The sequence below is a fragment of the Barbus barbus genome (genome assembly GCF_936440315.1).
Source record: "Barbus barbus genome assembly, chromosome: 2".
Classification (NCBI taxonomy): Eukaryota; Metazoa; Chordata; class Actinopteri; order Cypriniformes; family Cyprinidae; genus Barbus; species Barbus barbus.
Genome location: NC_136730.1, coordinates 44,572,128 through 44,596,509, shown reverse-complemented (window position 1 = coordinate 44,596,509; position 24,382 = coordinate 44,572,128). Strand labels below are relative to the sequence as shown.

The 24,382-nt window shown below is 36.9% G+C and overlaps 1 protein-coding gene across 1 annotated transcript in view; it reads right to left on the bottom strand.

Annotated features, from left to right (window-relative positions):
- The window catches only part of LOC306881704 (phospholipid-transporting ATPase ABCA1-like), a gene marked incomplete at its 5' end in the record, with an annotated part of 140,791 nt that overhangs the window by 102,340 nt on the left and 14,069 nt on the right, over positions 1–24,382 (bottom strand). Inside the window, 8 exons of the mRNA XM_079435923.1 lie at positions 1,405–1,491; positions 5,086–5,280; positions 6,182–6,309; positions 10,629–10,726; positions 12,315–12,675; positions 14,054–14,181; positions 16,724–16,865; positions 17,784–17,877. Coding sequence (XP_079292049.1) covers positions 1,405–1,491; positions 5,086–5,280; positions 6,182–6,309; positions 10,629–10,726; positions 12,315–12,675; positions 14,054–14,181; positions 16,724–16,865; positions 17,784–17,877 — 1,233 coding nt within the window. The remainder of the gene's footprint in view (positions 1–1,404; positions 1,492–5,085; positions 5,281–6,181; positions 6,310–10,628; positions 10,727–12,314; positions 12,676–14,053; positions 14,182–16,723; positions 16,866–17,783; positions 17,878–24,382) is intronic.

Genomic DNA, 24,382 nt, shown 5'->3' with positions numbered 1-24,382 from the left:
TAATGCCAAACCTTGGAAAGGTGAAATGGTTTTTGGTGCGTGATCAGGACGACACCTTCATAATGCAAACAAAGCGTAAACTGTGTTTCAGTCTCACTTAACGAGCAGAACAGACATAAAGCCTGTTCGCTCAGAACGGAGGTGACAGCTGTTGTGTTAACGCTAAATGAGACGGTATATTACTTTCCAGCAAACTTCCAGCAGGTTTTATTTATATGGCCACTTGCATGCAACCAGTGTAATGGACTGCAGAGAAGCGCGGCTAATAGTGACGGCCCACTTTTTCAGTGCCCTTGGTTACTGAAGGTTTTCCTCATTAATTTTCTCCACATTCAGAAACACAGATCTAAACCTTGAACCAAACCAACCAGCTGTCAGATTAATTGTACAGCAGTACAATATATATGTATTGACTTAAAGTTTAAAGTTTTATACTGTAAAGTAAAAAGTTTATTGCATATAAAAACTATCTTGAGAGCATATAGAAATTCGATTATGTAATTCGCAAATGTACAGTTGCATTGATTTGCAACAAAGTATTTGAACAAGAAAAGATGAGAAATGGTCCAAGACGTTTCCACAAGAATACATAACTGTTTTCAACATTGATAATAATCAGGAATGTTTCTTGAGCAGCAAATTAGTATATTAGAATGATTTCTGAAGGATCATGTGACACTGAAGACTGGAGTAATGATGCTGAAAATACAGCTTTGATCACAGAAATACATTACACTTTAAAGAGATTGTTTAGCTAATTCACTGCCTCAGGATGTCAAACTACATAAATATATTAGAAAATCAAACATTATATACTTCAAGTGATTTATCTTTTAAATTTCATCTTTCTGTGTCCATATGTATAATTTTGTTATTTCCTAGCAATAAGTATTAAATACAATAAAATAAATAAATATATTTATATAAATGAAAAAATATAAATGCATACATGCTCTTCTAATATTATGTATATATATGTGTGTGTGTGTGTGTGTGTGCGCGCGCATGTTTATGTGGTTTATGAGGACACAAATGTGTATAATGACATGGGTATGACAGAGGTATTACAATATGAAGGTGGTTTATGAGGACACTGCCTATGTCCCCGTAATTCAAAAGACTTAAAAAAAACATACTAAATGGTGTTTTTTTGAAAATCTAAAAATGCACAAAGTCTCCTGTGAGGGCTAAGTTTAGGTGTAGGGTTGGTGTAGGGCAATAACACACACAGTTTGTTCAGTATAACAACCATTACGCCTATGGAGAGTCCCCATAAACCACAAAAACCAACATGTTTTGTGTGTGTGTGTGTGCGCCTGTAATGGAAAAACTCAAGGGAGGCACTATTGCGTCTTATTCCTGCCAAACGCTTCATTCAAGATTGAAAAGAGAGACAGAACTCACCCCAGTCAGGAGTGGAGCGATGTTAGCGCTGGTTCGGCCCATCAGAGCGGCCACCTCGAGCCGGTCCAGACCCAGCGCTAATGGAAGCTGAATCAGGAAAAAAAAAAAAATTTTATCTCATTTTAGTATCACTGATTTCTTCTGAGCTTAATTGTGTATTACATGGCTTCTGCCTCACGGAGCCGAAGATTAAGACTGTATTACTGAAGTGAAGCCAAGTTCGGCTAAATCTATAAAGATCATTAGATTTCCAGAGTTTATTCTCAGAGCAGTTAAAACAACCTTAATAAAGTCCCATTCACTGGCCTCTGTGTCTATCGCTGTGACCTTCACACACTCAATAGCATTACTTTAGAGGGAAAGCCAGGTTCAGACGTGTGTGTGTGTGTGTGTGTGTGTGTGTGTGTGTTTAAGTATTTATCTGTGCTGGGATTACGCTGCAAATGGCTTTTTCTTCATTCAGTCTGGAGAACATTTATGCTTCAGCTTCACATCCGTGAGACTACAGCGACGCCGAAGCGCTTCAGGATGAGAGCAGCTGATACATGTCATCAATATGAGAAGTAATGGCAGCTGTAAGCATTTTATATTGTCCTTCATAACTCACAAACTACTGCAAATCTGTCTGCAGAAACATGTTTGTGTGTCAAAAATTAAATATTAGAGAGAAATCACAGATTTAGATTATTCAAATTTAATTAAACCATTAAAATGGAATTAAGAAAAAATTTAAATCGTAATCGTAAAATCGTAAAATTAAAAACACTGAATTGGGGGAAAATAAAACAGATTTCAAAGGGCCCTAAAAATGTAATTTTGTGTAAACTTTTATTAAATTGTTAAATTAGGGCTCGGTCTGCCCTGGTGTGGTCGGCTGCCGGCGGAGCCTGCGGGCTTGCCGCCACGGCACCCTGGGGTGTCTACACTGTGGCTGTCGGATGTCCCACCTTCGGGCTCTCCTCTGCCCTTTTCTGGGTGGGGGCCGCAGTTGTCCCTGCGGTGGTTCCCCTGGGGGTCCCGTGCCCTGGGGGGCCTCCGGATGTTTGGGGCCTGGGTCTCTTCCATGCCTGCTTCATGCCTTGCGGGATGGGGCTGTTGTTCCCCACACACACACTATTAAACATTTACATGGAGGAACCTTATGAACACAAGCGCGCTCACACACACAGGTGTACACTCAAGCATTCACATTGGTGTAAAAACGGGTGCTCACAGACACACATTGTTCTGATCTGCTGTTGCTTCAAAACTTATTTTGTAATATTAGTTATGCGTGTTGCTCAATAACATTTAACATTTAGAATTTATTGTGATTCATACAGATGTTGGTTGTTGCTGCAGTTTCTCTGATGTTGTGTCTTCTGTTGTGTCTTCTGTTGTTTTCTCTTTTTGTCAGCAGGTATCGAAGCAAATTGTCTGTTTTTTTTTTTTGTTTAGTTTTTTCCTCTCTCTCTCTATCCCCCATTCTCTTTTTTTTCCTCTCTCTCTCTCCCCCTTCTCTGTTGACTTTATCCACAATTTTTTTTTTTTTTTTTTTTTTTTTTTTTATTATTATTTTTATTATTATCATTATAATTATAATTATAATTTTTTTATTATTATTATTATTATTATTTTTTTTTTTTTTCTCTCTCTTGTTTTCTCTGTCCCCTGGTCTTGTCGGTCATAGTATGGTTAAATAAAAGGGTATATAAAATTTAATTAATTAATAAAAAAAAAATAATATTAAAAAAAAAAAAAAAAGGCTGTGAATGATGATAGCATAACTACACATACGTACTGTCATGTGTTATCTGTGTTACTGACAGGCCAAAAAAAAAAAAAAAAAAAAAAAAAAAGGAAAAAAAAAAAAAAAAAAAAAAAAAAATTGTTAAATTAGACTGTATAAGTTTCAAAATTACAATTTGCTAGAAAAGCTTTTTGATGTCTAAAATGTAATTTAATCGTTAAAGCATAATCTAGAAAAGTTAAACCAGGAAAATAATAGAATCCAGAAAAAAAAAATTAAGACAAAATAAATTTGGGGAAAATATGAGAAAAAAAATGTGTGTATATGTGTGTATTAGGGATGTGCATCGAATGACTGAAGCTGATACGATATGCATCTCGATGCACAGCCAACGAAACGATATAAAGATACATATGAAGCAGCTACAGATGCGATGCGATGCGATGCGATTCACCGTTACGATGCAGTGTGATCTGATTCGATGCAATGGAGATCATTTTTAATACCTTTTATTTTAATTCTTTTATTTGGTTAACTTATTTTATGAAACAGGCCTCGAGGCATTAAAAGTGATCTCCGTTGCATCGTATTGCATCGAATCGGATCACACTGCATCGTAAGGGGTTAATCGTATCGCGCGCACACACACACACTTATTAAGAAAAATAATAAGGTTATGTGAACTGCATGAGAGCTACTTCATCTTGTCTTGAGCATGCAGCGCTACAGTCTTCACACTGTATACAGCACTGCCCTTCATTGAGCTCAGAGAGACGCACACCTTTGTCCCTGCCAGACCCCCACACGCCCCCTGCTCCCTCGAGGACGCTCCATTCAGTCCCACATAGCTGCAGAGCTTCAGCTAATGCTTTTATTCAGTAAGAGCGGCCGAGAGCTTTGTGTGCTGCATGCTCCTCGCTCTTGAAGACGTGAACGAGTCACAGAGGTGAAGAGGAGCGACTTCACAGCATTTTCACCGCTCAAAACACCTCTGCATGCAGTAGAAGCAATTTACTACTTTAATCTGACAGTTTACGCAAGTAAAATTATATATATATATATATATATATATATATATATATATATATATATTGTTCCAATGTTGTTGTTTTTAGAAATAAATATGTAGGTTTCATAAATGTGTCCTGTTTTTTGAGTGATTATGAGTTATAAAATCAAGGAATTTAATTAAATGGAATTAATTACAATGAGGTTAATATTGAAAATTATTGGATTATATGTTCTTATAAATTAAATACAATGATATATTTAAATATAACTTCTCATCAATACTGTAAAAAAACAAATATTTCCGATTATTAAATTTCATATTGACACTTCTTGACTTTTATGAAAACTAAAGGACATTTACAGTAAAGAGATAACACTAAATTTAGCTTATATTTATATTATATCTGCTTATGTATATATACTTATATTTGATTAATGTTTAAAAAACAATAATAACAAAAATTGCCAATGGGCTAAATTATCTGGGAGCAAGTTTTAAAAGGATCCTGAAATTATAATATTTTTTTAAATTTATTTTTTTCAATTATTTTAATGTGCCTTCAGGTTATAATGTTAATAATGTTTTTATGCAGAACAAATCTACAAAAAATGACAGCGTGATGTCACAAAATGGATGAAGTTTGACTTGGTTCAGCTTGATCAAGAAATGCTCTTTTTGAAGTGATGAGGGATTTTTGAGGTCTGATCGTTACAGTATTTATTTATAGTATAATGATCTATCATGTCAAAAGGTCAAATAACATTTCATGAACATTTACAACATTTTGAGTAAATTTTAATGATGCTTCTATTATTATTTGTATTTATTTGAAAAAGAAGACAAATTAAAAATAAATATAATTTTGCTGTAAATTTACTAGAATGTAATCATAAAATGTGCTAAAAACACCCACTCATTGAAATAAAGTAGCGCCACTCACTGCATTCAGGAGCTTCATGTTGTCCAGATTCTGCGTGAACACTCGTCTGGCCTGAAGAAGCTGATTGGCTGTCAGGGAGCATGTGACGTTCTGAAACTCTTCTTTCTGATTGGCTGAATTAAACTCCAGGATGCGATCGATGGATGGGCCGCAGAGAACAGAGCGTAGATCTCCATCAGTCGACAGAGCAGGCAGCTGAGCACAACACACACATATTACAGTCGATGCATTATATGGCCAGCTGCTGTAAAATCAAAGGTCAAAGTCGATTTAGAGAAGGCACATGTTTTAGTCATGAAGTGGCATTTTTAATTTTCATAGTGAACACTAGGATTCGACTGGGAAATATATCAATTTGTTCATGATCCGTGCTGAAACTTGCTTATTTGGTTAGTTTCTGAAATGGTCAAATAAGCATTATTTAATGCCTTCTGTGTTATTTCTATCAAATAATTGTGCTTACTACAAAAGGATAGATTTCAAATAATAATAAATATGATAATAGTTCAGTTTAGGTATGTTCGATTTTCATTTTATTACAATTAAAAGATAAATTAAAATATTAATGTGTTTTGTTTGAAATAAACATGCAGGTTTCATACATTTGGCCTGTTTTTGGGCAATCACTGGTTATAAATTCAAAGGATTTTAATTCAATTCCATTAATTGCACTGGGGTTATATTTTTAATAAAGTAATATTTCATAGGGCCTTATTATTAAAAATATACATATTTATTATTAAATTAACATGCTTTTTGATTATTAAAATATAACGAAAGCATTAAAGTGTAACTTAGAGAAATTAAAACAGAAAACACAGATTTTGCTAAAAGTTAAACAGAATTTAGGAAAAAATAAAACAGATTTAACTGGGTCTAAAAATACATTTTTGTTAAACTTTTAATAAATGAACAAATTGATTGATTTCACAGTTGAAACCTGATGATGTTTGTGTTTGAAGTTGAGATGGCTTCGGTGGAGTCAGCAAGCGTCTGGCCTCTCGGCTGGTTTATCATTAAGAAATGCTGGATCTCCTCCAGTCTGCACTAAAGCACACAGCGTCTCTTTATCTCTCCGTCTCAGTGGAGGGCGTACCTGTCCGAGCCGAACTCTCGCCCTCATCAGGATCACGGTGGTTGTGTTTGGCACAGAAAGGCTGTTCGTCAGATATTCAGAAAACGTCTCGTTGACTCTCAGCAAACTGCGAAACGGAATCGACTGACCTGAGAGAGATAGTGAACAGGGGATATTAACATACTGCTCTTAGCTCAGCAGGCTTTATTCAGACAGGCAGCAAATATACCATTTCTCACATCCTAGATATATGATAGATAGACGGACGGAAAGACAGACAGACAGATAAATACATGGATGGACAGACAGACCTATCTATATATCTATCTATCTATCTGTTGTTCTATCTATCTATATGTTGTTCTTTCTATCTATCTATCTATCTATCTATCTATCTATCTATCTATCTATCATTATTAAAAATATGTAAATAAAAACGCAAAAATTATTTAATAATTAAAACATAAAAATAAAAACAAATAAAAGTAAAAAAAAAAAAAAGAAATAATAATAAGTTTTATACATTGCGGATTAATTATTTTTCAAAAATATATTTGTCCAATCAACAAAAAATATGACAAAGACTGCTGTTAGGTTATTATATATATATACACATACATATTGCTGTTTATTTACTTTTTGTAGTTTAAACAGAACAAAAACAAAATAAAATAAAAATGAATAAAAATATATAGATAAAAATGCATTAGTAAACACTACTATATATATAAAAAAGATAAGGTAATAAATGAAAAAAATGTCATTACTCCAGTCTTCAGTGTCACATGATCTTCAGAAATCATTCTAATATACTGATTTACTGCTCAACAAACATTTCTGATTATTATCAATGTTAAAAACAGTTGTGCTGCACAATATTTTTGTGGAAACCCTGATATATTTATTTTTTCATGATTCACAGATGAATAGAAAGTTCGAAAGAACAGCATTTATTTAAAATACAAATATTTTGTAAAAAAAAATACAATAATTTTTACAGGCACTTTTGATCAATTTAATGTGATTAATAAAAGCATGAATTTCTTTAAAAAACGTTTTCCATGATCCTCGTTGTTCTGTCCTGTGGACGGCGGGCGGCTCTGTGTAAGCTGAGGTTGTGATTGAAGTGGATGTGGCTTATTAAACATGTGTTAGCCCGTCAAAGACTCATTTAGCTATAATGCAACACACTGTTTTGTCCTTATGTAACTGTGAATTCCTCCCACACTCGCACAAAGACCATGAAAGCAAATTAGGCGTATGAAAGCGAGTGTGTTTGCACATGGAGGCCGATGGAGGTCTGATGGAGCTCTAGAGAGAGAGAGATGCTGTAATGCACATCAATGGATAATACATATAGAGCCATGCTAATTAGCAGCAGGGATATCAGACAGCGGTGCTGATTAACGAGGGTGCGTCATTACACTCTGAATCTCTGTTGTCATCTCAACAATCCTCTCCAACAAGACCCAGGCAGGTCACACACACACAAGCACACTCACACAGACAAACACACACACACACACACACTGAGAGGGATTGGATTCTTCATCATCATTCTTCAGCACCTTCATCCGGTCGCCACCCTGCGCTCTGATTGGCAGCTGCCTTGAGCGCTCGCTCTGATTGGCCGCTCCTGTCGTACAGACTCTGGCAGTGTTGTGAGTTAATTACTCTCTCTCAGATCTCCTGATGAATTTAATCTGGTATAATAGAAGTTCACGGCCCCCGAATGCAAATGCGGCCGGCGGCGGTGACCGCGTCTCGACAACACAACGCTCCACGGCCTATTTGCAAATGAGCTTCCTCTCAAATCTGAATATCATTAGACTAAACGGTACGAACAAACAAGATATACGACCTGCTCCTCCTCTGAAAAACAAGAGCGGCTGTAAATTACAGATATAAGGGCAGTGGAGGACAGGGTGCTATTTCAGCCTGACGTGTGGAATAATGGCAGAAAAAATCCGTTTATTGAAACTTTAGACAAGACAATAATAAAAAAAAAAGTATAATATTTTATTAATCTGGCTTTTTATGGTTCATATTGTCTGATATAGTGAGAATATGGAGGAAAAAACACCTCAGTTTTATTCAGAGACTCAAACTGAGCAAAAAATATACAATTTGGTTCAAATACTGATAACTATACAGTCGCATTAATTTCTGATAGCTTGTATATATTGCAAATAAAGGGCAAAAAAATAAAATGAAATGTGAATAAATAAACATATATAAATAAATATATGTATATATGTATATAAGAATTAAAATACATTTCAATAAATAAAATAAATAAAAACAGATGTGTAGAAATTGCATATATTGCTGTTTATTTTTGCAAAAAGAAAAAAGAAAAATCTAAATTAATAAATAATAATATGTAAATAAAATAAAACTGCTTAAAGGTGATAATAATACAATAATAAAAATAAAAAACACAAATGATTAATATTGAATAATTAATATGAATAAATAAAAATAAAATGTAATATATATATATATATATAGCAATGGAATATAGTGATGTTTGAGAGCAATTCCTCATATCAAAAGCCTGATGAAGATATTTGAGACTAAAAAATAAAGAAATAAAATTTAAAAAAGCATTATGTCTGGATAAGTAAAGCCAGGTTTCTTACAAGCTTCTAAGAGAAATTGCTCAAAATGATATTTAGAAAATGAAATAATTATTTGATTAAAAATGTATGTTACCTATCTAAATAATTTTAACATTACTATTTAATTATAAATATATCACTGATTCTTGAAATAAGGGACAAAACATGTCCCCCATCAAAATGTTACAATTTGCCTTAAAAAACAATAAATTGTTTAATTTAAAAAGGCTTTAAACGTTGGATATGAAAGACTTGTGTATGTTTAGATCCTTAGTTTTGTATATATTTATATTATTTCATAGTAATTTTATAAAATACCGGCACTGTACTATGAAAGCCCATGCAAATGAACTCGTCCTCTGTAGAGGTCACAGTATCAAACTGCAAAAAAAAGGGTTTTAAAATGCACAAAATGCACAAATATGAATATGAGGTTAATTGGATGGCTTAATAAAATATCACAAAATACTTAAAGTGAACATTGCATTATTTTATACATTAACAACAGCCTTTCAAAATCTGTCATCAATTCATGTCAACTCCGTCAGATATTTTTCAAATTTGAAATAAATCAGGCATATTTTGGTCAGCTTTAACCCTGAGGACCCCCTTTGACTTCTTTCTGTTGATGGATGCAGCAGTCCAACACATGGTCTCGTATGTTTTAAATTTTTTAAAATATTCAGCAAACAAGTTGAAATCCCTGTGGTCACAGCTTTTATGTGTCAACACTGTCTTCAAAGTAGGGATGATTTTAATCAAGAATTTTGAAATAAAAGTTGGTATTTTGGTTTAGTTTAGTGGCAGCTGGCAACTGAGGAAAATCAAAATGGCTACCATCTATTAGACATGATTAAGTTGAAAAAACATGTTGTTTTGTCAACTCCGTCAGACGTCAACTCCGTGAGATATTTTGTCTGACGGTGTTGACCTGTAAGCTGACGGAGTGGAAAAGTGCTCCAAAATACTCATTAAGTAATGTATAGCAACTACATAACATGATAATATGATCTAAGTATACATGTTGATTGACTTAAAATATCTTAATATATTTAAAATATATTAAGATATTTAAAAGATCTTAATATATTTTATCTGTACTGTAGGCAGACATGGCTAGACCAAAACTGTCAGTGGAGGAGCAAAGAAAAAGAAACAGAGAGTACCAGAGAAAAATGAGAGAAAGAATTAACAGTGACCCAGAAAGCAGAAGAGACCAGTTAGAAAAGGAGAGACAGAGATGGAAGGACAGGGTCCAAAACAAAACAGTAAAACAAATAGGAGAATTAGGACCAAGAGCAAAGAGGCACCGCAGAAAGTATTGGAGGAAAGCAAAGAAAAGGTCGAGAGCTATGCAGAATAGATGGCTAAATTAAATAGACACCCCACCAGAAAGTCCTCTGGACCAGTCACATAAAAACTCCTTTTTTCCTCTTCACTGAAGCCTTTTCAATCACGCATTGAAACTACACGTCCATTGGTTCGTGCAGTGCGATAAAAACAAACCAGTGGCACAGTGGCGGCGATGAGCAAGCCTATGGCTATGCAGCCCACCAAAATGGGGGGGCTTCTGGCTATATAAGCGGCCGCTTCACCGCCGCAACTCAGATTTCTTCGAAAGAAGCGACTGAGGCGTGCAGCTCATAGCACGGCCAAGAATGCAGTACTTGTTCCCATATCTCAGGGAACTGAGGTTACATTAGTAAACGAGTGTGTTCCCTGTCGATATTTCACTCGTACTGCGTCGTAAGACGCTGTATGGGAACCAATACAATCCCGCCGTGCTATGATGGGGAACGACTCAAACATGACTCCCATGGGAGGGCCCAGGGGAGTTAAAATTACACCAAGCACAGGCTGAGCCACCGGGTCAACCATGGCCTGGGTGTCGTCCCGAAGTAGACACTTAGTGCCCATAATATGGATCTTCCAAGAGAAGGAGGGCCTTGAGCAGAAATGGTCAAGGAATCCCAGAGATAGCTTATCTAGTCGGAACGGCGAATTTTAAGCAGAAAGGACCCTGGCCTGCAAGGCGGGGGACGTCCAGGTTGTAAAACCTCATAAATGTGGATGGCGAGGACCAGCCGGCCGCCTCACAAATTTCTGAAATGGACACCCCGCTGGACCATGCCCAGGAAGAGGCGATGCCTCTGGTGGAATGGGCTCTGACTCCAATGGGGCACTGCAAGCCCATGGAGGAGTATGCTAGGGTGATAGCATCCACTATCCACCTGGAGATACTTTGCTTCGTAACAGGGTGACCTTTAGCGCGGTTACCGAAGCTGACAAAAAGCTGTTCTGATCTTCTGAACGAGGCAGAACGCTCGATGTATACCCTTAGGGCCCTGACGGGGCAGAGCAGGAACGATTCCTGGTCGTCCATCGAGGGGGGGAAGCGCGGAAAGCAATATGACCTGGGCTCTGAACGAAGTGGAGAGCACCTTTGGTACATAACCCAGCCTTGGTTTCAGGACGACCTTGGAGTTGTTAGGCCCGAATTCCAGGCAAGCAGGGTTGACAGAAAGGGCCTGTAAGTCTCCTACCCGCTTAACCGATGCCAGTGCCAACAGCAGAGTGGTTTTAAACGAGAGCGATCTCAGGCTCGCAGATTGCAGTGGTTCAAACGGGGGGCCTCTCAAGGCCCTCAGCACGGTTGGTAAGTCCCAAAGTGGAACTGTACAAGGGCGAGGAGGGTTCAACCTCCTGGCGCCTCGTATAAATTGGACCACCGCACTACTTCTGCCCACCGAACGACCAGCAATAGGGCATGAAAAGCCGCTATGGCTGAAGCGTAAACTTTGATGGTGGATGGGGAACGCTGTTTGTCCAGCAGCCCCTGCAGAAACGAGAGAACCACTGGAACCTCAGAGGTGACCGGATCCAAATCACGGTCTTGTCACCAAGCCGAGAAAATAGACCATTTCAGAGCATAGAGGCGTCTAGTAGACGGGGCTCTAGCTTCTGCCATAGTGCTTAAGACACGCTCTGGGAGGACAAAAGGCTCCCGTTGAGCGGCCACACATGCAGGGCCCATAACTCGGGCCATGGATGCCACAGCATGCTGTTCGCTTGAGAGAGGAGGTCCCGTCTCAAGGGAATGGGCCACGGGGCTGCTTCCAGCAGCTGGAAAAGTTCTGACACCCACGGCTAGTTCCTCCAGAAGGGGGCTATTAGGAGAAGCCTGTGCCGTTGTTCCCTGACTTGTCTGAGTACCTGAGGTAGCAGAGCGATTGGAGGGAACGGGTAGAGCGGAAGACTGGGCATCCGTGCTCCTCATAAAATAGATTGGGCAGTGAGAGTTGTCTTCGGAGGCAAAGAGATAACTGATCGTACTAGAACGTGGTGTCCCCTTATGTCCCGCAGGAAGAATTGACAGGCACGGCACACTGCTAGCATTTCTAGGTAGTTGATGTGCAGACCCGCTTCCTCCTCAGACCAAAGACCGAAGGTCGGTTTGCCGTCTCACAGCACTCCCCAACCCTTGTTGGAAGCGTCTGTCGTGACAACTTTCCTTCTGTGCGCAAAGATCACACCTCGCTTCAGCCAGAAAGGGTCCCTCCAACAGCTCAGGGCTGATACACAGGCCCGAGTCACCGCTATGCGATGGCGACCGTGACGCCAAGCTGAAAATGGAACCCTCTGCTTCATGGGACGCATGTGAAGCAGACCCAAACGAAGCACTGGCGAAGCCGCTGCCATAAGGCCCAGCATTCTCTGGAAAGCCTTGAGCGAGTGGACGGTCCCTTCCTCGAAGGAGACCGCATGGCGCTGAATAGTCATGGCTCGTTCCGCTGAGACAGTTGCTGTCATCTGCACCGAGTCTATCCGTCCCGAACAGGCTGTTGGCTGAAACTGGAGAATCGAGGAAGGGGACCTTATCCGCCTCCTTCATCTCTGTCAGCGTGAGCCACAGATGACGTTCCAATACTACAATGCTGGACATAGACCGCCCAATGTGATTTTCATGTGTGCCTTAAAGATCCTGTCACCAGGTACTCTTTGTTTGAAGTTTGATACCCTTTCCCTTGATACTCTCTCCCTTTTCCATGTTAAAACTAGGTAAATATCTTTATTCAGTTTAATTCTCGATTAGTTTGTCAACACCGTCAATTGTGTGTCAACACCGTTAGTTATGCGTCAACACCGTAAGATGGAGGTTTTTCATTTTTATAAAAAAATGTATGTTTCATTTGTTCAATTGAGTGTGTTCATGCATTTAAACACCAACTTATCTACATTTATCAGTGTCTTGTGTGCACAAAACCATTGATTGTATATATTAAAAATGAAAAAATTTGTAAACTAAATGACGGTAATTTAAAATGGCTAATTCCAAAACAATATTAAATAATATTAAAAGTGTATATAATGCAATTTATCACTTAACCTTGCTAAGGCACACCATTTCTACACACTTAAAGACGTTACAGTGTTGTTGAATTGATCAAACACACAAAATAAAACATTTTCATGTGTCCGACGGAGTTGACAAATGTCAAGTTACTAAGTGAGTAAATGTAATTTTTTTAAAAAAGTGGTTAAATAAAAAACCTGTTCCTTTTCATGGTATGATAGATGAGACTCGTGTTTATGAAGATATCCAATTCAAATGAATGTAGTATGGATTTTTTGTTTGTCACTTTTCAAAAGTACTTTTGTCCCTTATCTCAAGAAACAGTGATATGTCATATCTGCATTTAAATGTGTTTTAATAAAGCATATTAAAATAGTAATTTAATAATATTTAAACATTTTTAATTTTTTATTTTAACAGTTCAAAGGCATATTTTTAACTTGAAATGTGTATCTGATGCAAATAAATTTTATTGATCTAAACTCTCACTGCAAGTCAACAGCTGACTCATTTGCCTCTATTTTATTTCTATTTTGAAGACATTATGAAAGTTGATGATGTGTTGCTGATGATCTAATAATGACTCTCAAAAGCCCACGTTTGATTACTCACAACACATGAGCGTCATACTGGGGAAATGCTGCCGATTATTTTATGTGTTGATGGATTTGATGAACAGCTGAACTGGGACTCTGAAGCGTTTATAACAGCAGTCCTACCTAAACACGAAGCTGTGTATCGATTTGAGATGAAATGCTGAAACAAAAAGCCTGTTTAAAGCAGCCGAAGCTGGTCTAGTTGGTCCTCCAACATGACCAGTAACCAGCAAAACCAGATCAGCAGTCAAATATTCAATCAATACAGTCAAATGTTATGTTAAACATCAGCATGTTTTGAAAAGTAAAGCCAGACATTCACCTGCGACTGGGTTTGCATTCTGCAGGACAGACGTCCACTGACCGATATCCTCAGAGATCAGTTTGACGCTGCTGAAGAGATCAGGATCTGCCAGGAGTGACTGAAGTTCAACTAAAATCTTTGTGACTCTAAATCAACATTAGAAAGAAACAAATGAATAGACATATAGAGGATTTAGAGATGATTCGAGATTTTAATATGTTTAATAAATAAAATTCATATTTTAATTAAATGCACTATTTAATAAATTATTAAAGGGGTCATATGATGCGATTTAAAGTTTTCCTTTCTTCTCTTTGGAGTGTTACAAGCTGTGCATAGATAAGATCCCTGAAGTTGCAAAGACTAAAGTCTCAAAACCAAAGAGATATTCTTTATAGAAGTTAAGACTCTGCCACTCCCCCCTAAAATGGCTCGTTCAAACACGCCCCCACTTGTCTACATCACAATGTGGGGAGATTTTCATAACACTGCCCAAATGTATATGCAAAGAAAGAAGGCGGACCTTGTATTCTCACTGTAGTGTCGTTGCTGCCGCCGGCGCCATGTCTTGGAGACGCTGTTTCATTGTGAAAGCGAAACTACTTTGTTTGGGCTTCCAAAAGAGGACACAACTAGAAATCAGTGGTTAAGTTGTATTTACAACACTGTTCCAGAACAGTACAACCCAAATATTCGAGTGTGTGCAGCACATTTTACAGAGGACTATTTCCTGAACCTGGGAGAGTAGCCTACAATGCCGGCTTGCACAAAGACTGTTTCTATAAAGAGGGACAATTCCAACTTTGCAAGGACAGTCTGGCGCTTCTGACTCACAGCCTGTATGTTTTCTTATTTAAAGAATTTGCCACTGACGATTCAAACGTGAGATTTGAGCAGCGTAGAGTAGTGCTTGTTGTTTGACGTTTCTCCGATCATAAATGCAGATATATATAGACTGTGTGTGTGTGTGTATCGAGCGATTTATATCAGTATATAAATACATTTAAAGGGGTCAAATGATTTTGCTAAACAGAACATTATTTTGTGTATTTGGTGTAATGCAATGTGTTTACACAGTTCGAGTTTCAAAAAACACACATCATTATTGCTCCTCTATGCTCCGCCTTTCTGAAACGCGCCGATTTTTTATTAATGATTTTAAAGCTGATCATTCTGAGAAGCGAGGTGTGCTCTGATTGGCCAGCTATGTTACGCCCCTTACCGTATTGTGAGAGACTAAAACAATAAAGCCCATTATAAACGAGGCATTTGTTGCATTCAGTTAGGACATAATTACTGATTACAATGACTCATAACGTCTTTTTACGCGTTGCGCCACGTAAACATTACCATGTCTGCATTTGTGATCGTAGAAATGCCAAACAAGCACTACTCTACACTTCTCAAAACTCGCGTTTGAATAGTTAGTAGCAAATTCTTCAAATATCGAAACATACTTACAGGCTGTGAGTCATAAGCACCAGACTGTCCTTGCGACGTTGGAATTGCCCCACTTTATAGTGTTCACATTGTAGGCTACTCTTCCAGGTTCAGGAAACAGTCCTCCGTGACATGTGCTGCACACACTCTAATATTGGGTTGTACTGTCCTGGAACAGTGCTGTAAATACAACTTAACCACTGATTTCTTGTTGCATACTTCATTTGGAAGCCCAAACAAAGTACTTTCACTTTCACAATGAAACACAGTGTCTCCAGGACATGGCAGCAGTGGCAGCAACGACACTACAGCAAGAATAAAAGTTACACCTTGTTTTGCAAATCTTCCCACATCGTGACGCAGACATGTGGGAGCGTGTTTGAATGAGCCGTTTTAGGACAAGTCTTAACTTTTATAAAGAATATCTCTTTGAGTTTGAGACTTTAATCTTTGCAACTTTACAGATCTTATATACGCATAAACAGCTTGTAACACTCCAGAGATACAGGAAAACATGAAATAGCATTATATGACATCTTTAGTAAAAAGTTGAAATTGCTTGATTTATATATATATATATATATATATATATATATATATATATATATATATAAAGAGAGAGAGAGAGCAATTTTAAACTTTTTATTAAATGCATTTATATACTCTTATAAATTAATCATATTAAAATAAATAAATTAAAATCTATAAATGATTATACTTATAAGTTGGGTCTACATTTATTTGGAGATTCATTGTATAAATAAGAATGAATGATACTATTAAACAGATTATGTCAATTACTATTAAGGTGTTTTAATAAATGAAGTTTACATATAATTTAATATACCGTTTAATAAATGATTTAACAAAAATATTTTAATATTTATAAAGACATTTAAATATAGCAATAGAAAGATTTTAATTCAGTTATTATGCTTCCCATATATTGGGTCTACATTTATTTAGAGATTCAATGTGTAAATTAATTTATGATAATATGAAACATATTTAAATGACTATTTAATATACTTTAATTAAGTTTACATTGAATATTAAATACGATTTAATACATGAAGACGATACCATTTCAGCAATTTAATGCTTAAGCAGTTTAGCTATTTTAATTCAGTTATCATGCTTCCTATATGTTGGGTCTACATTAGTTTGGAGATTTATTGCGTCCATATATTTATGCTAACTAACACAATGCATCATGATGGTGTTGCACAGTGTTGGTGTGACACTCACGTGGAGTTGTCGAAGTTGTTCACCTGTCCAGGTGCTTCACCAGGTGTGGGGAAACTGACACACGGGTTCTGAATGTTACACAGCATGCCCTGTAGCCATGGCAACACACCTGCTGATGGGAGGGGCTTATTGGGGTAGTGGCCTGAGAGGAAGCAATCAGTCACAGTTAGTGTTTGCAGCTTTATGAATCCTACTTATAAATCATAATTATGGTGTTGTTCAAGTAATTTAGTAATGATGCTCTACATTTCAGGAAACAAAAGTATGTGTTAATAATACTGATTTCTAAAATAATAAGATATTTTAGTTTATAATGCATGAAAAATTCACTAAATATTATTATCAGCACACCTGTCATCCAATAATGGCAAAAGGTTTTGTGCTTTGTAACTTTTGATGTGAAACAAAATCTGAACTTGAACTTCAATTCTGTCAATTTAATGGCCAAAATCAAATGATAGATGTTGTATTTGGCGTTCTTTAATGTATTACTATATATTTGCTTAACCTGTCGTCTTCATTAAACACTTAAATCTGTAAACAAGTCGTTATAGCAACCATGTAAATGTGTTATTTTATAAATTATTTTTTATTATTCTATTTATATTTTTAACAACGAATTTGAGTAGAAACATAATGATATCATTAAAATGTGACATTGTTACATATATGAGCTGTGATTGTTTAATAAATTTGATAATTGTTTGTGAAATAAACCTTTATCTGTTCTGTTTTTTTTTCTTTTTTGCAAATTTTGATATATATATATCTTTGCATATATAGGTGCATCACTACAATAGATTATCTCATTCTTTTTTCACTTTCTGACAAACACAGGAAGTTTATTTAGTTCTAATGTTACAAAATGAAAAGGAAACAATGTGCATCAGGTGTGTAACCAGTACTTTTTAAAGTATTTTATGATTCCCTGAGTTTTATCTCAGTCTAAGTTGCTGTTCTTCACAAAATGTGCACAAAGCTGTCAATTATGTCTCAAAGAAAGTTTCCCACAAGTAAATATGAAATTGTGGCTCATGTTCACATTCATAGCAATACTCACATTGGCTTTTATAAACCGGATGATTGGTGGATCTGACCGACACGAGAATGAAGAACAGGAACAGAGGCCAAATCAACTCCACCACCAAACGCACCTGAGAAAGAAACAGAGAAACGCAAAACAGTCCCATCATCTCACATCTTCTGCCATCCATCAGCTTCACCTCACTCGTCCTGAGCAGAGCTTGTGCTTTTATGCATCTTTGATTCTGTTATTGCACACTGAAACCATCAACACAACCAAATCAGTCTCCTCAAAACCCTTAAAAGTTTCTGACAACTGGAACAAACCCGTAAGATCCTAAACATCCGACAGTGCTCCAAACTGTCTAATGAATAACCTTTGCAATATGGCAAGCTCTAATCTGTTAAATAGATAACAAATAAGATAATTGTGATTTTTAAGAAGTCAATAGAGAGATAAATGAAAAGGAGCAGTGCAGCAGGTTAAATCTAGACCAGCAGGATTTTCCCAGTCCGGGCTGGTGACCTGCCTAATTTCATGTACGAAAGGGTCTGAGAGAAATAATCATTTTGTGAATGTAATATGTGAATGTGTGCATTCATGAGTGTGAAATAGAATCTGTAGGTTCCAGAGGAAAAACAAAAAAAACTCTGAAAACTGCAAGATAAGAATCCAGAATCACAAAAAAATAAAGTCACTGCATGTTATAAAAAGTTAGTTCAAACTGCAAAATGTTAACTCTCAGTTGTGTCAAACTATAAGAAATAAAATCAGAATGTTGTGTTGCGAAACAAGTTTGAGTAAGAAAGTTCAAATTGCAAAGATATAAAGTTATAAGTATATACTTGTATACTATAATTTTGAGGGAAAAAATGTTAACTCAAAATCACAAGATAGAAAGAATAAACTGCGATAATTAAAATAAGAATTGAGCATTATAGCCTTGCAATTCTGAGAAAATTCAAAATTGAGATTTAAATCAAATGTTAGAAATAAAATCTGAATTTTTTTATAAACTTGCAATTTTCAGTAAGAAAGTTTGAATTACGAGAATCTTTTTCGAGGTGTTGAAACAAAATTGCGAGATACAGTATGAACTTGGAATTGCAAGAAATTAAATAAGAACTGCACATTATAAACTCTTAGAAATTTCTCTGCAATTCTAAGAAAGTTCAAACTGTGAAATGTTAACTCAAAATGTGCAAGAAATAAACTCAGAATTCGGAGAAAGTAAGTTTGTGTTTTCAAATGTTTTACTCAAAATCGCGATATATAAATTCTGAACTGTGAGAAATAAAATCAGAATGTTTTGCAAAACTCACAATTCTGAGTAATTCAAATAGCAAGACATACACTTACAAGGTATGCAAAACAAGCTAAATAATCTGCCAATGGGGTAAGCAAACAGAAAACAAGATTATTTTGCTCACCCCATTGGAAAATTATTTTGCTTGTTTCCAGAAAAAAAACAACTTAATTTTAACTTGTTTTTGTTTTTTTCAGAAAACAAGACAATCATTTTTACTTGTATAGAAAATCCTTCTTGATTTAAGACTTTTTAGATATTTTGGCTGGAAACAAGGCAAACAAAATCTAAGTAAGAAAAGCATTACACAACCTTTTCGTGACCCGCTCCATCTGAGATTCAGCTCACAGCATCAGACCGAATGATGGAGCTGAAACTTCAAGACTTTTCGACAAACACATTGCGGTTGTTGTTTTTTGAGATTATATTGATTTATTTGGTGTGAGTGACAGTGCTTTTTACACTCCACAGCAGTCAACAAACACTGATGGTGCTGATGATGGGGAGAAAGAACTCTTACTGTGTTTCAGAGTTTGGAAATTAAAAAAGAGGCTGATTTGAAGCAATGCAGCTGCATGTGTGTGACAGCGTGTTGTGTGAGGACTTTGCAGAGGTCTGCATGGGAAAGTGTGTTCTGTATGATCCATTATTTATACTGTAGAAGTCTGCAGGCAGAAAGAGAGAGAATACTAGATCACATCGGATAGTGAGTGTGTGTGTGTGTGTTGGTTCTAGACAAAGAATTGCAAAAAAAAAACTCTGTGTGAATGTGTATATATATACATATATATATTTATACACAGTAATTTTCCACTAAATGTGAATCATAGCCTTGTGAAGTCTGAATCATTTTAGTAAAGTGGTGTATCATTTAGGCATCATTTTACCTTCATGTGTAAATAATATTTTTGTGCTAACGTTTTGAGAACATCTTTAAATACAAGATGACATTGAACAAAATGTTCTATTAATGTTACTGATGTTTGCTAATAGCTTTGAGAAAACCTTGCCAGAACATTCTGAAAACGTTCCCTGTTAGCCGGGTTGGCGGTCATTTTTTTTTTGTTGTTGATATACTGTATTATTACATTCATTATTTATTAATTTGACCATGGTTGAATCTGTCAATATGACCAGAGTGATACAAACACGTAGTTATGTTAGACTTTCATTACTCAAGATTCGAGGACCAGAACTAGCAATTTTAATAATGGACAATTCTCATTGTGCCGACCTCAGTTTTTCTGCTAAACTATGTCATTCTTAAAATAAATAGCTGTGCTTGCATGAAAGCGTTGCATTTTATTTTAATTTCAAAGTTTTAATTTAGGCATAAATTACTTCCGAATACTTTGATGTTATGGTGACACTCAGCATGTGTCTTATTTTTCAGCTGTGCACAGAAATCAACACACAACATGACAGTCTGTAAATAGACACTGGAAGACAAGACCAACCACAATTCACTATGCAAATACACAAATATTGCAAATGACATAATCGCAGGCCGTTACATTTGGAACACTGAACGTTCCATTAATGAATGTTTGAAAGTTTGAATGGAGTCTGTAAGTTAAGTGGTTCAAGCTGAATGCATTGCTGAAGTAAGTAGGCCTATATTTACATATTTGAAATATTTAGTGGTTGGATCAAACTTAACGCTCTAGTGCTCTAATAACAGTATAACGGTGTGTGTGTGCACATTTGTGTGTTTTCACATCCTTCTCTAAGCGGAAGAGAAAAGCTATAATCCTTTCATATTCTTCCTGTCCTCAGAAAATTGTTCCTGTCCACAGACTGAGAAGCAAAACTAGAGAAGAGCTATATAGCATGAAAAAAAAAATGGAAAAGAGAGAGTGAGTCTTTATCAGTGGTTCGCTCTCTCCATTAGAGTCTGCTGGAGGATTTACCTCAGTTATCAAAGAGAAAATCCAGCCAGAATCCGACTGAAGAGGACAAGCTCTCTCTCACTGGTTAGGTGACCTGTTCATGAAATCTACTGTAAGGCTCAGTGGTTCTGTAAAACCTTCTTGTGTTCAAGATAGCCCTTGATTGCCCTTTTTTCACCATCAAGATGCCAGTTCTGGTGCTGTTCTGTGGCAAAAAGAAAAAAAAAGGCTCGACACCAGCCACTAAAACCTCTTCTTGCACTAGGAGCCACCAACATTATAGAGACCGCAACGGTGGGATGATGTCCTCACCACATGAGGAATGGAGACCAACAAAATATCAGGATGGAAAGAATATAAGTTTAAACTCGATGCAATGAGACAATGCGAGTGGAGATTAGTAGTCGTTCATTTGAAGCATCAGTCTACTAATCACACGTTTATTAATAAACCATTTAAATCACAATGAGCCTTTAATTGCCTACAAAGCCTAATAAGTGCTCAAGTGCATGCATAAAGCTTGCCACATCGCACCGCAGAAGTAATAATGAATGTGTCAGGGAAAAACAATAGTGAATGTGCCAGGGAAAAACAATAAGGAGGCTGCATTAACATTAATAATTTCTTTTATTCATCTTTTATTCATCTCGGTTTAAGAGATGAAGTCAGCGACACTGACTCGTCATCTACGCAGTAGTGATGCACCTGTATGCATGATTCATACGGATTACATAATCTGAGAATATTTGTTTTCCATTTGAATTGGTTCATTTGAAAGTAGACACTTCACTCTCTATAGATTTTTTTTTCTTTTCTGTCTGTAAATCAAGCACACACAGAGTTTCTGAGTTTTGCACTTAAGTTCACAGAGACCGAGACGGCAGAACACTTGTTGTTATTGTGAGTGCACACAAATAAACGTAGAGTCTTTCCAGATTCAAAAGATGTATTACTCTTATCTTTATGACCAAAAATCATATATTTTTGGATCGTGAAGTCATGCTGTAGAGTTGGAGTGGCAGGGAAGACAAGAAGCTCAGTCTTTGCCAGGTTGAGCTGTAGGTGATGTTCTTTCATCCATGCCGAGATGTCCGCCAGGCAGCCTGAGATCCGTGCAGCTACCGTTGGGTCATCTGGTTGAAAAGAGAGATAGAGCTGTGTGTCATCAGCGTAGCAATGGTAGGAGAATCCATGTGCCTGTATGATGGGACCCAGTGATGTAGTGTATGTAGAGAAGAGGAGGGGTCCAAGAACCGATCCCTGAGGAACCCCAGTGACCAGCTGATGTGCTTTGGATACCTCCCCTGCCCAGGCCACCCTAAAAGACCTACCCAGTGAGATAGGACTTAAACCAGCGAAGTGGAATCCCAGTGATGAGAGTGTGGACAGGAGGATCTGATGATTGGCAGTGTCAAAAGCAGCAGACAGATCCAGCAGAATGAGGACTGATGATTTTGAGTTGGCTTTTGTCATACGCAGGGCTTCAGTGACAGAGTAGCGCAGTCTCAGTTGGATGGCCCCTCCTGAAACCAGTCGCTTACAGTCGCTGTACCCGCCTTCTCATTAGCACAGTCACCAGCCAGGCCAAATGGCTCAAATCGAAATTACCACTTCGCACTTAAGTGCACGAAAGGAGCAAAGCAAAAGACACAGGCTCCTTCTCAGCCCAGGGGCAATTATTATAATTGCCAGTAAGTGCAATCAAAAATATAAACCACAACAACAAAAAAAACGAAATAGAGATAGGTAGGAAATTATGTATTCCTTCCTAGCAGCAAGTAATTATTTTAAACAATAGATCTACGAACAAGATTTCAAACACTTACGCGTAGGGCTGCTCGATTATGGCAAAAATCATAATCACGATTATTTTGGTGATAATCGTGTAATCATAATAATCAATAATGTAATCATGATTATTTAAAGAGGGCATAACACACAATTTCACCCAATCTCATGTTAATCTTGAGTACCTATAGAGTAGTATTGCATCCTTCATATCTCCAAAAAGTCTTTAGTTTTATTATATTTATAAAAGAAAGATACAACTTTACCATTCTCTCCGGAAAAAGCAGAGCTCCTGGAGGCACGCCGTGGGCGGAGCTAAAGAGTGATGAGCACTTGAGCGCCAATCGCAAACAAAACACAGACGTTTGATGCCCTTTCACTTACCGTCTGCAGTTCCGAATCATGACCGGGATCTTTTATAGCTGGGACTGCTCCAGCTTTCAGTATCAAACAATGTGCAAATCCAGCGTCGAACTGGGCCTTTTTATAAAACGTTCGTCAACAAACACACTTGTTCACGTAATGCAGGGTTCTTTTGAGAAGCTGAACAAGGTTATCTTTCCCTCACAATCAAAAACATACTTCTTTAGAGACATTCTTCCCGAGCGAGTCCCGTGCAGTGCAGTCAAATGAAGTGCATTGATGAGTTGCACTTGCTCTTGCTCTCGCTCTGGTCGATGCGTGCACGGGCGCGTTCTTCCGGGAGAAATACCCATATATGGTGTTCCACCCTCGTTTACGTTAGCAAGAGCCATGATTGAAAAGAACTTTCCGAAACTTGTACGAACCCAGAAGGAAGATTTTTGGCACAGAAATACTCCATTATACTTCCAAAACGCTTTTTGAAACTTTGGCCATGCTTAGCATGAGAATCCAACTCTTTAACAGTGTAAATAACTCTGAATGCACGAAACAGCATTGTACCCCCTCTTTAACATGATTATGAGGGGGCCATGTTGAAAATAATTAAACTGTCAGTAATAAAAAAGCAAAGGACAAATATAATAGAATAAAAAGATACAAATGAAACACTATGTTTTTTATGCAAGTCTCAAGCAGTTAACAGCCTACTACAGAAATGAATAATCAAATGTAAACTAAAACAGCATAGTCTTCGCTGTAATAATTCAACTTTATTTGTTTCTTATTAAAGCTATAAAAGTCACTCAAGAGCATTGTGTGATTTTGAATTTGTCTTTTGTTGTTTGATTAATATTAAGCACAAAGTCGCAGCTGGAATATAGCCCGCTGTCACTTTAAGAGCCGCATAGATCCAATTTACTGTTACACATGTATTTTTATTCTCAACTCTTTAAGTTCATTTATTACATGACCGACGAAGATTTACATGAATAATCACTAAGCACCACATTTTTAGACTTGTTTGCATGTATTTGACCATTTAGGCGCGCACTTTGAGCTAAACCATTACTTTACATGTCCGTGTTCTGTTCTGTCTCTGAGCGCATATATCTTCCTGAGGAACAACGCAAGTTCTCTTTCATGCTTTTAAAAACATTAATAAATCTAATACACTTCTATAAATAAAGCACATCCTATTTTGCAAAAGTCATGTTACACGATTTTACTGATTTGCACGTGAAATTGGGCTTTTATGGAGGCGTGAAAATGCAGCGATGGAAAGGGGGTGG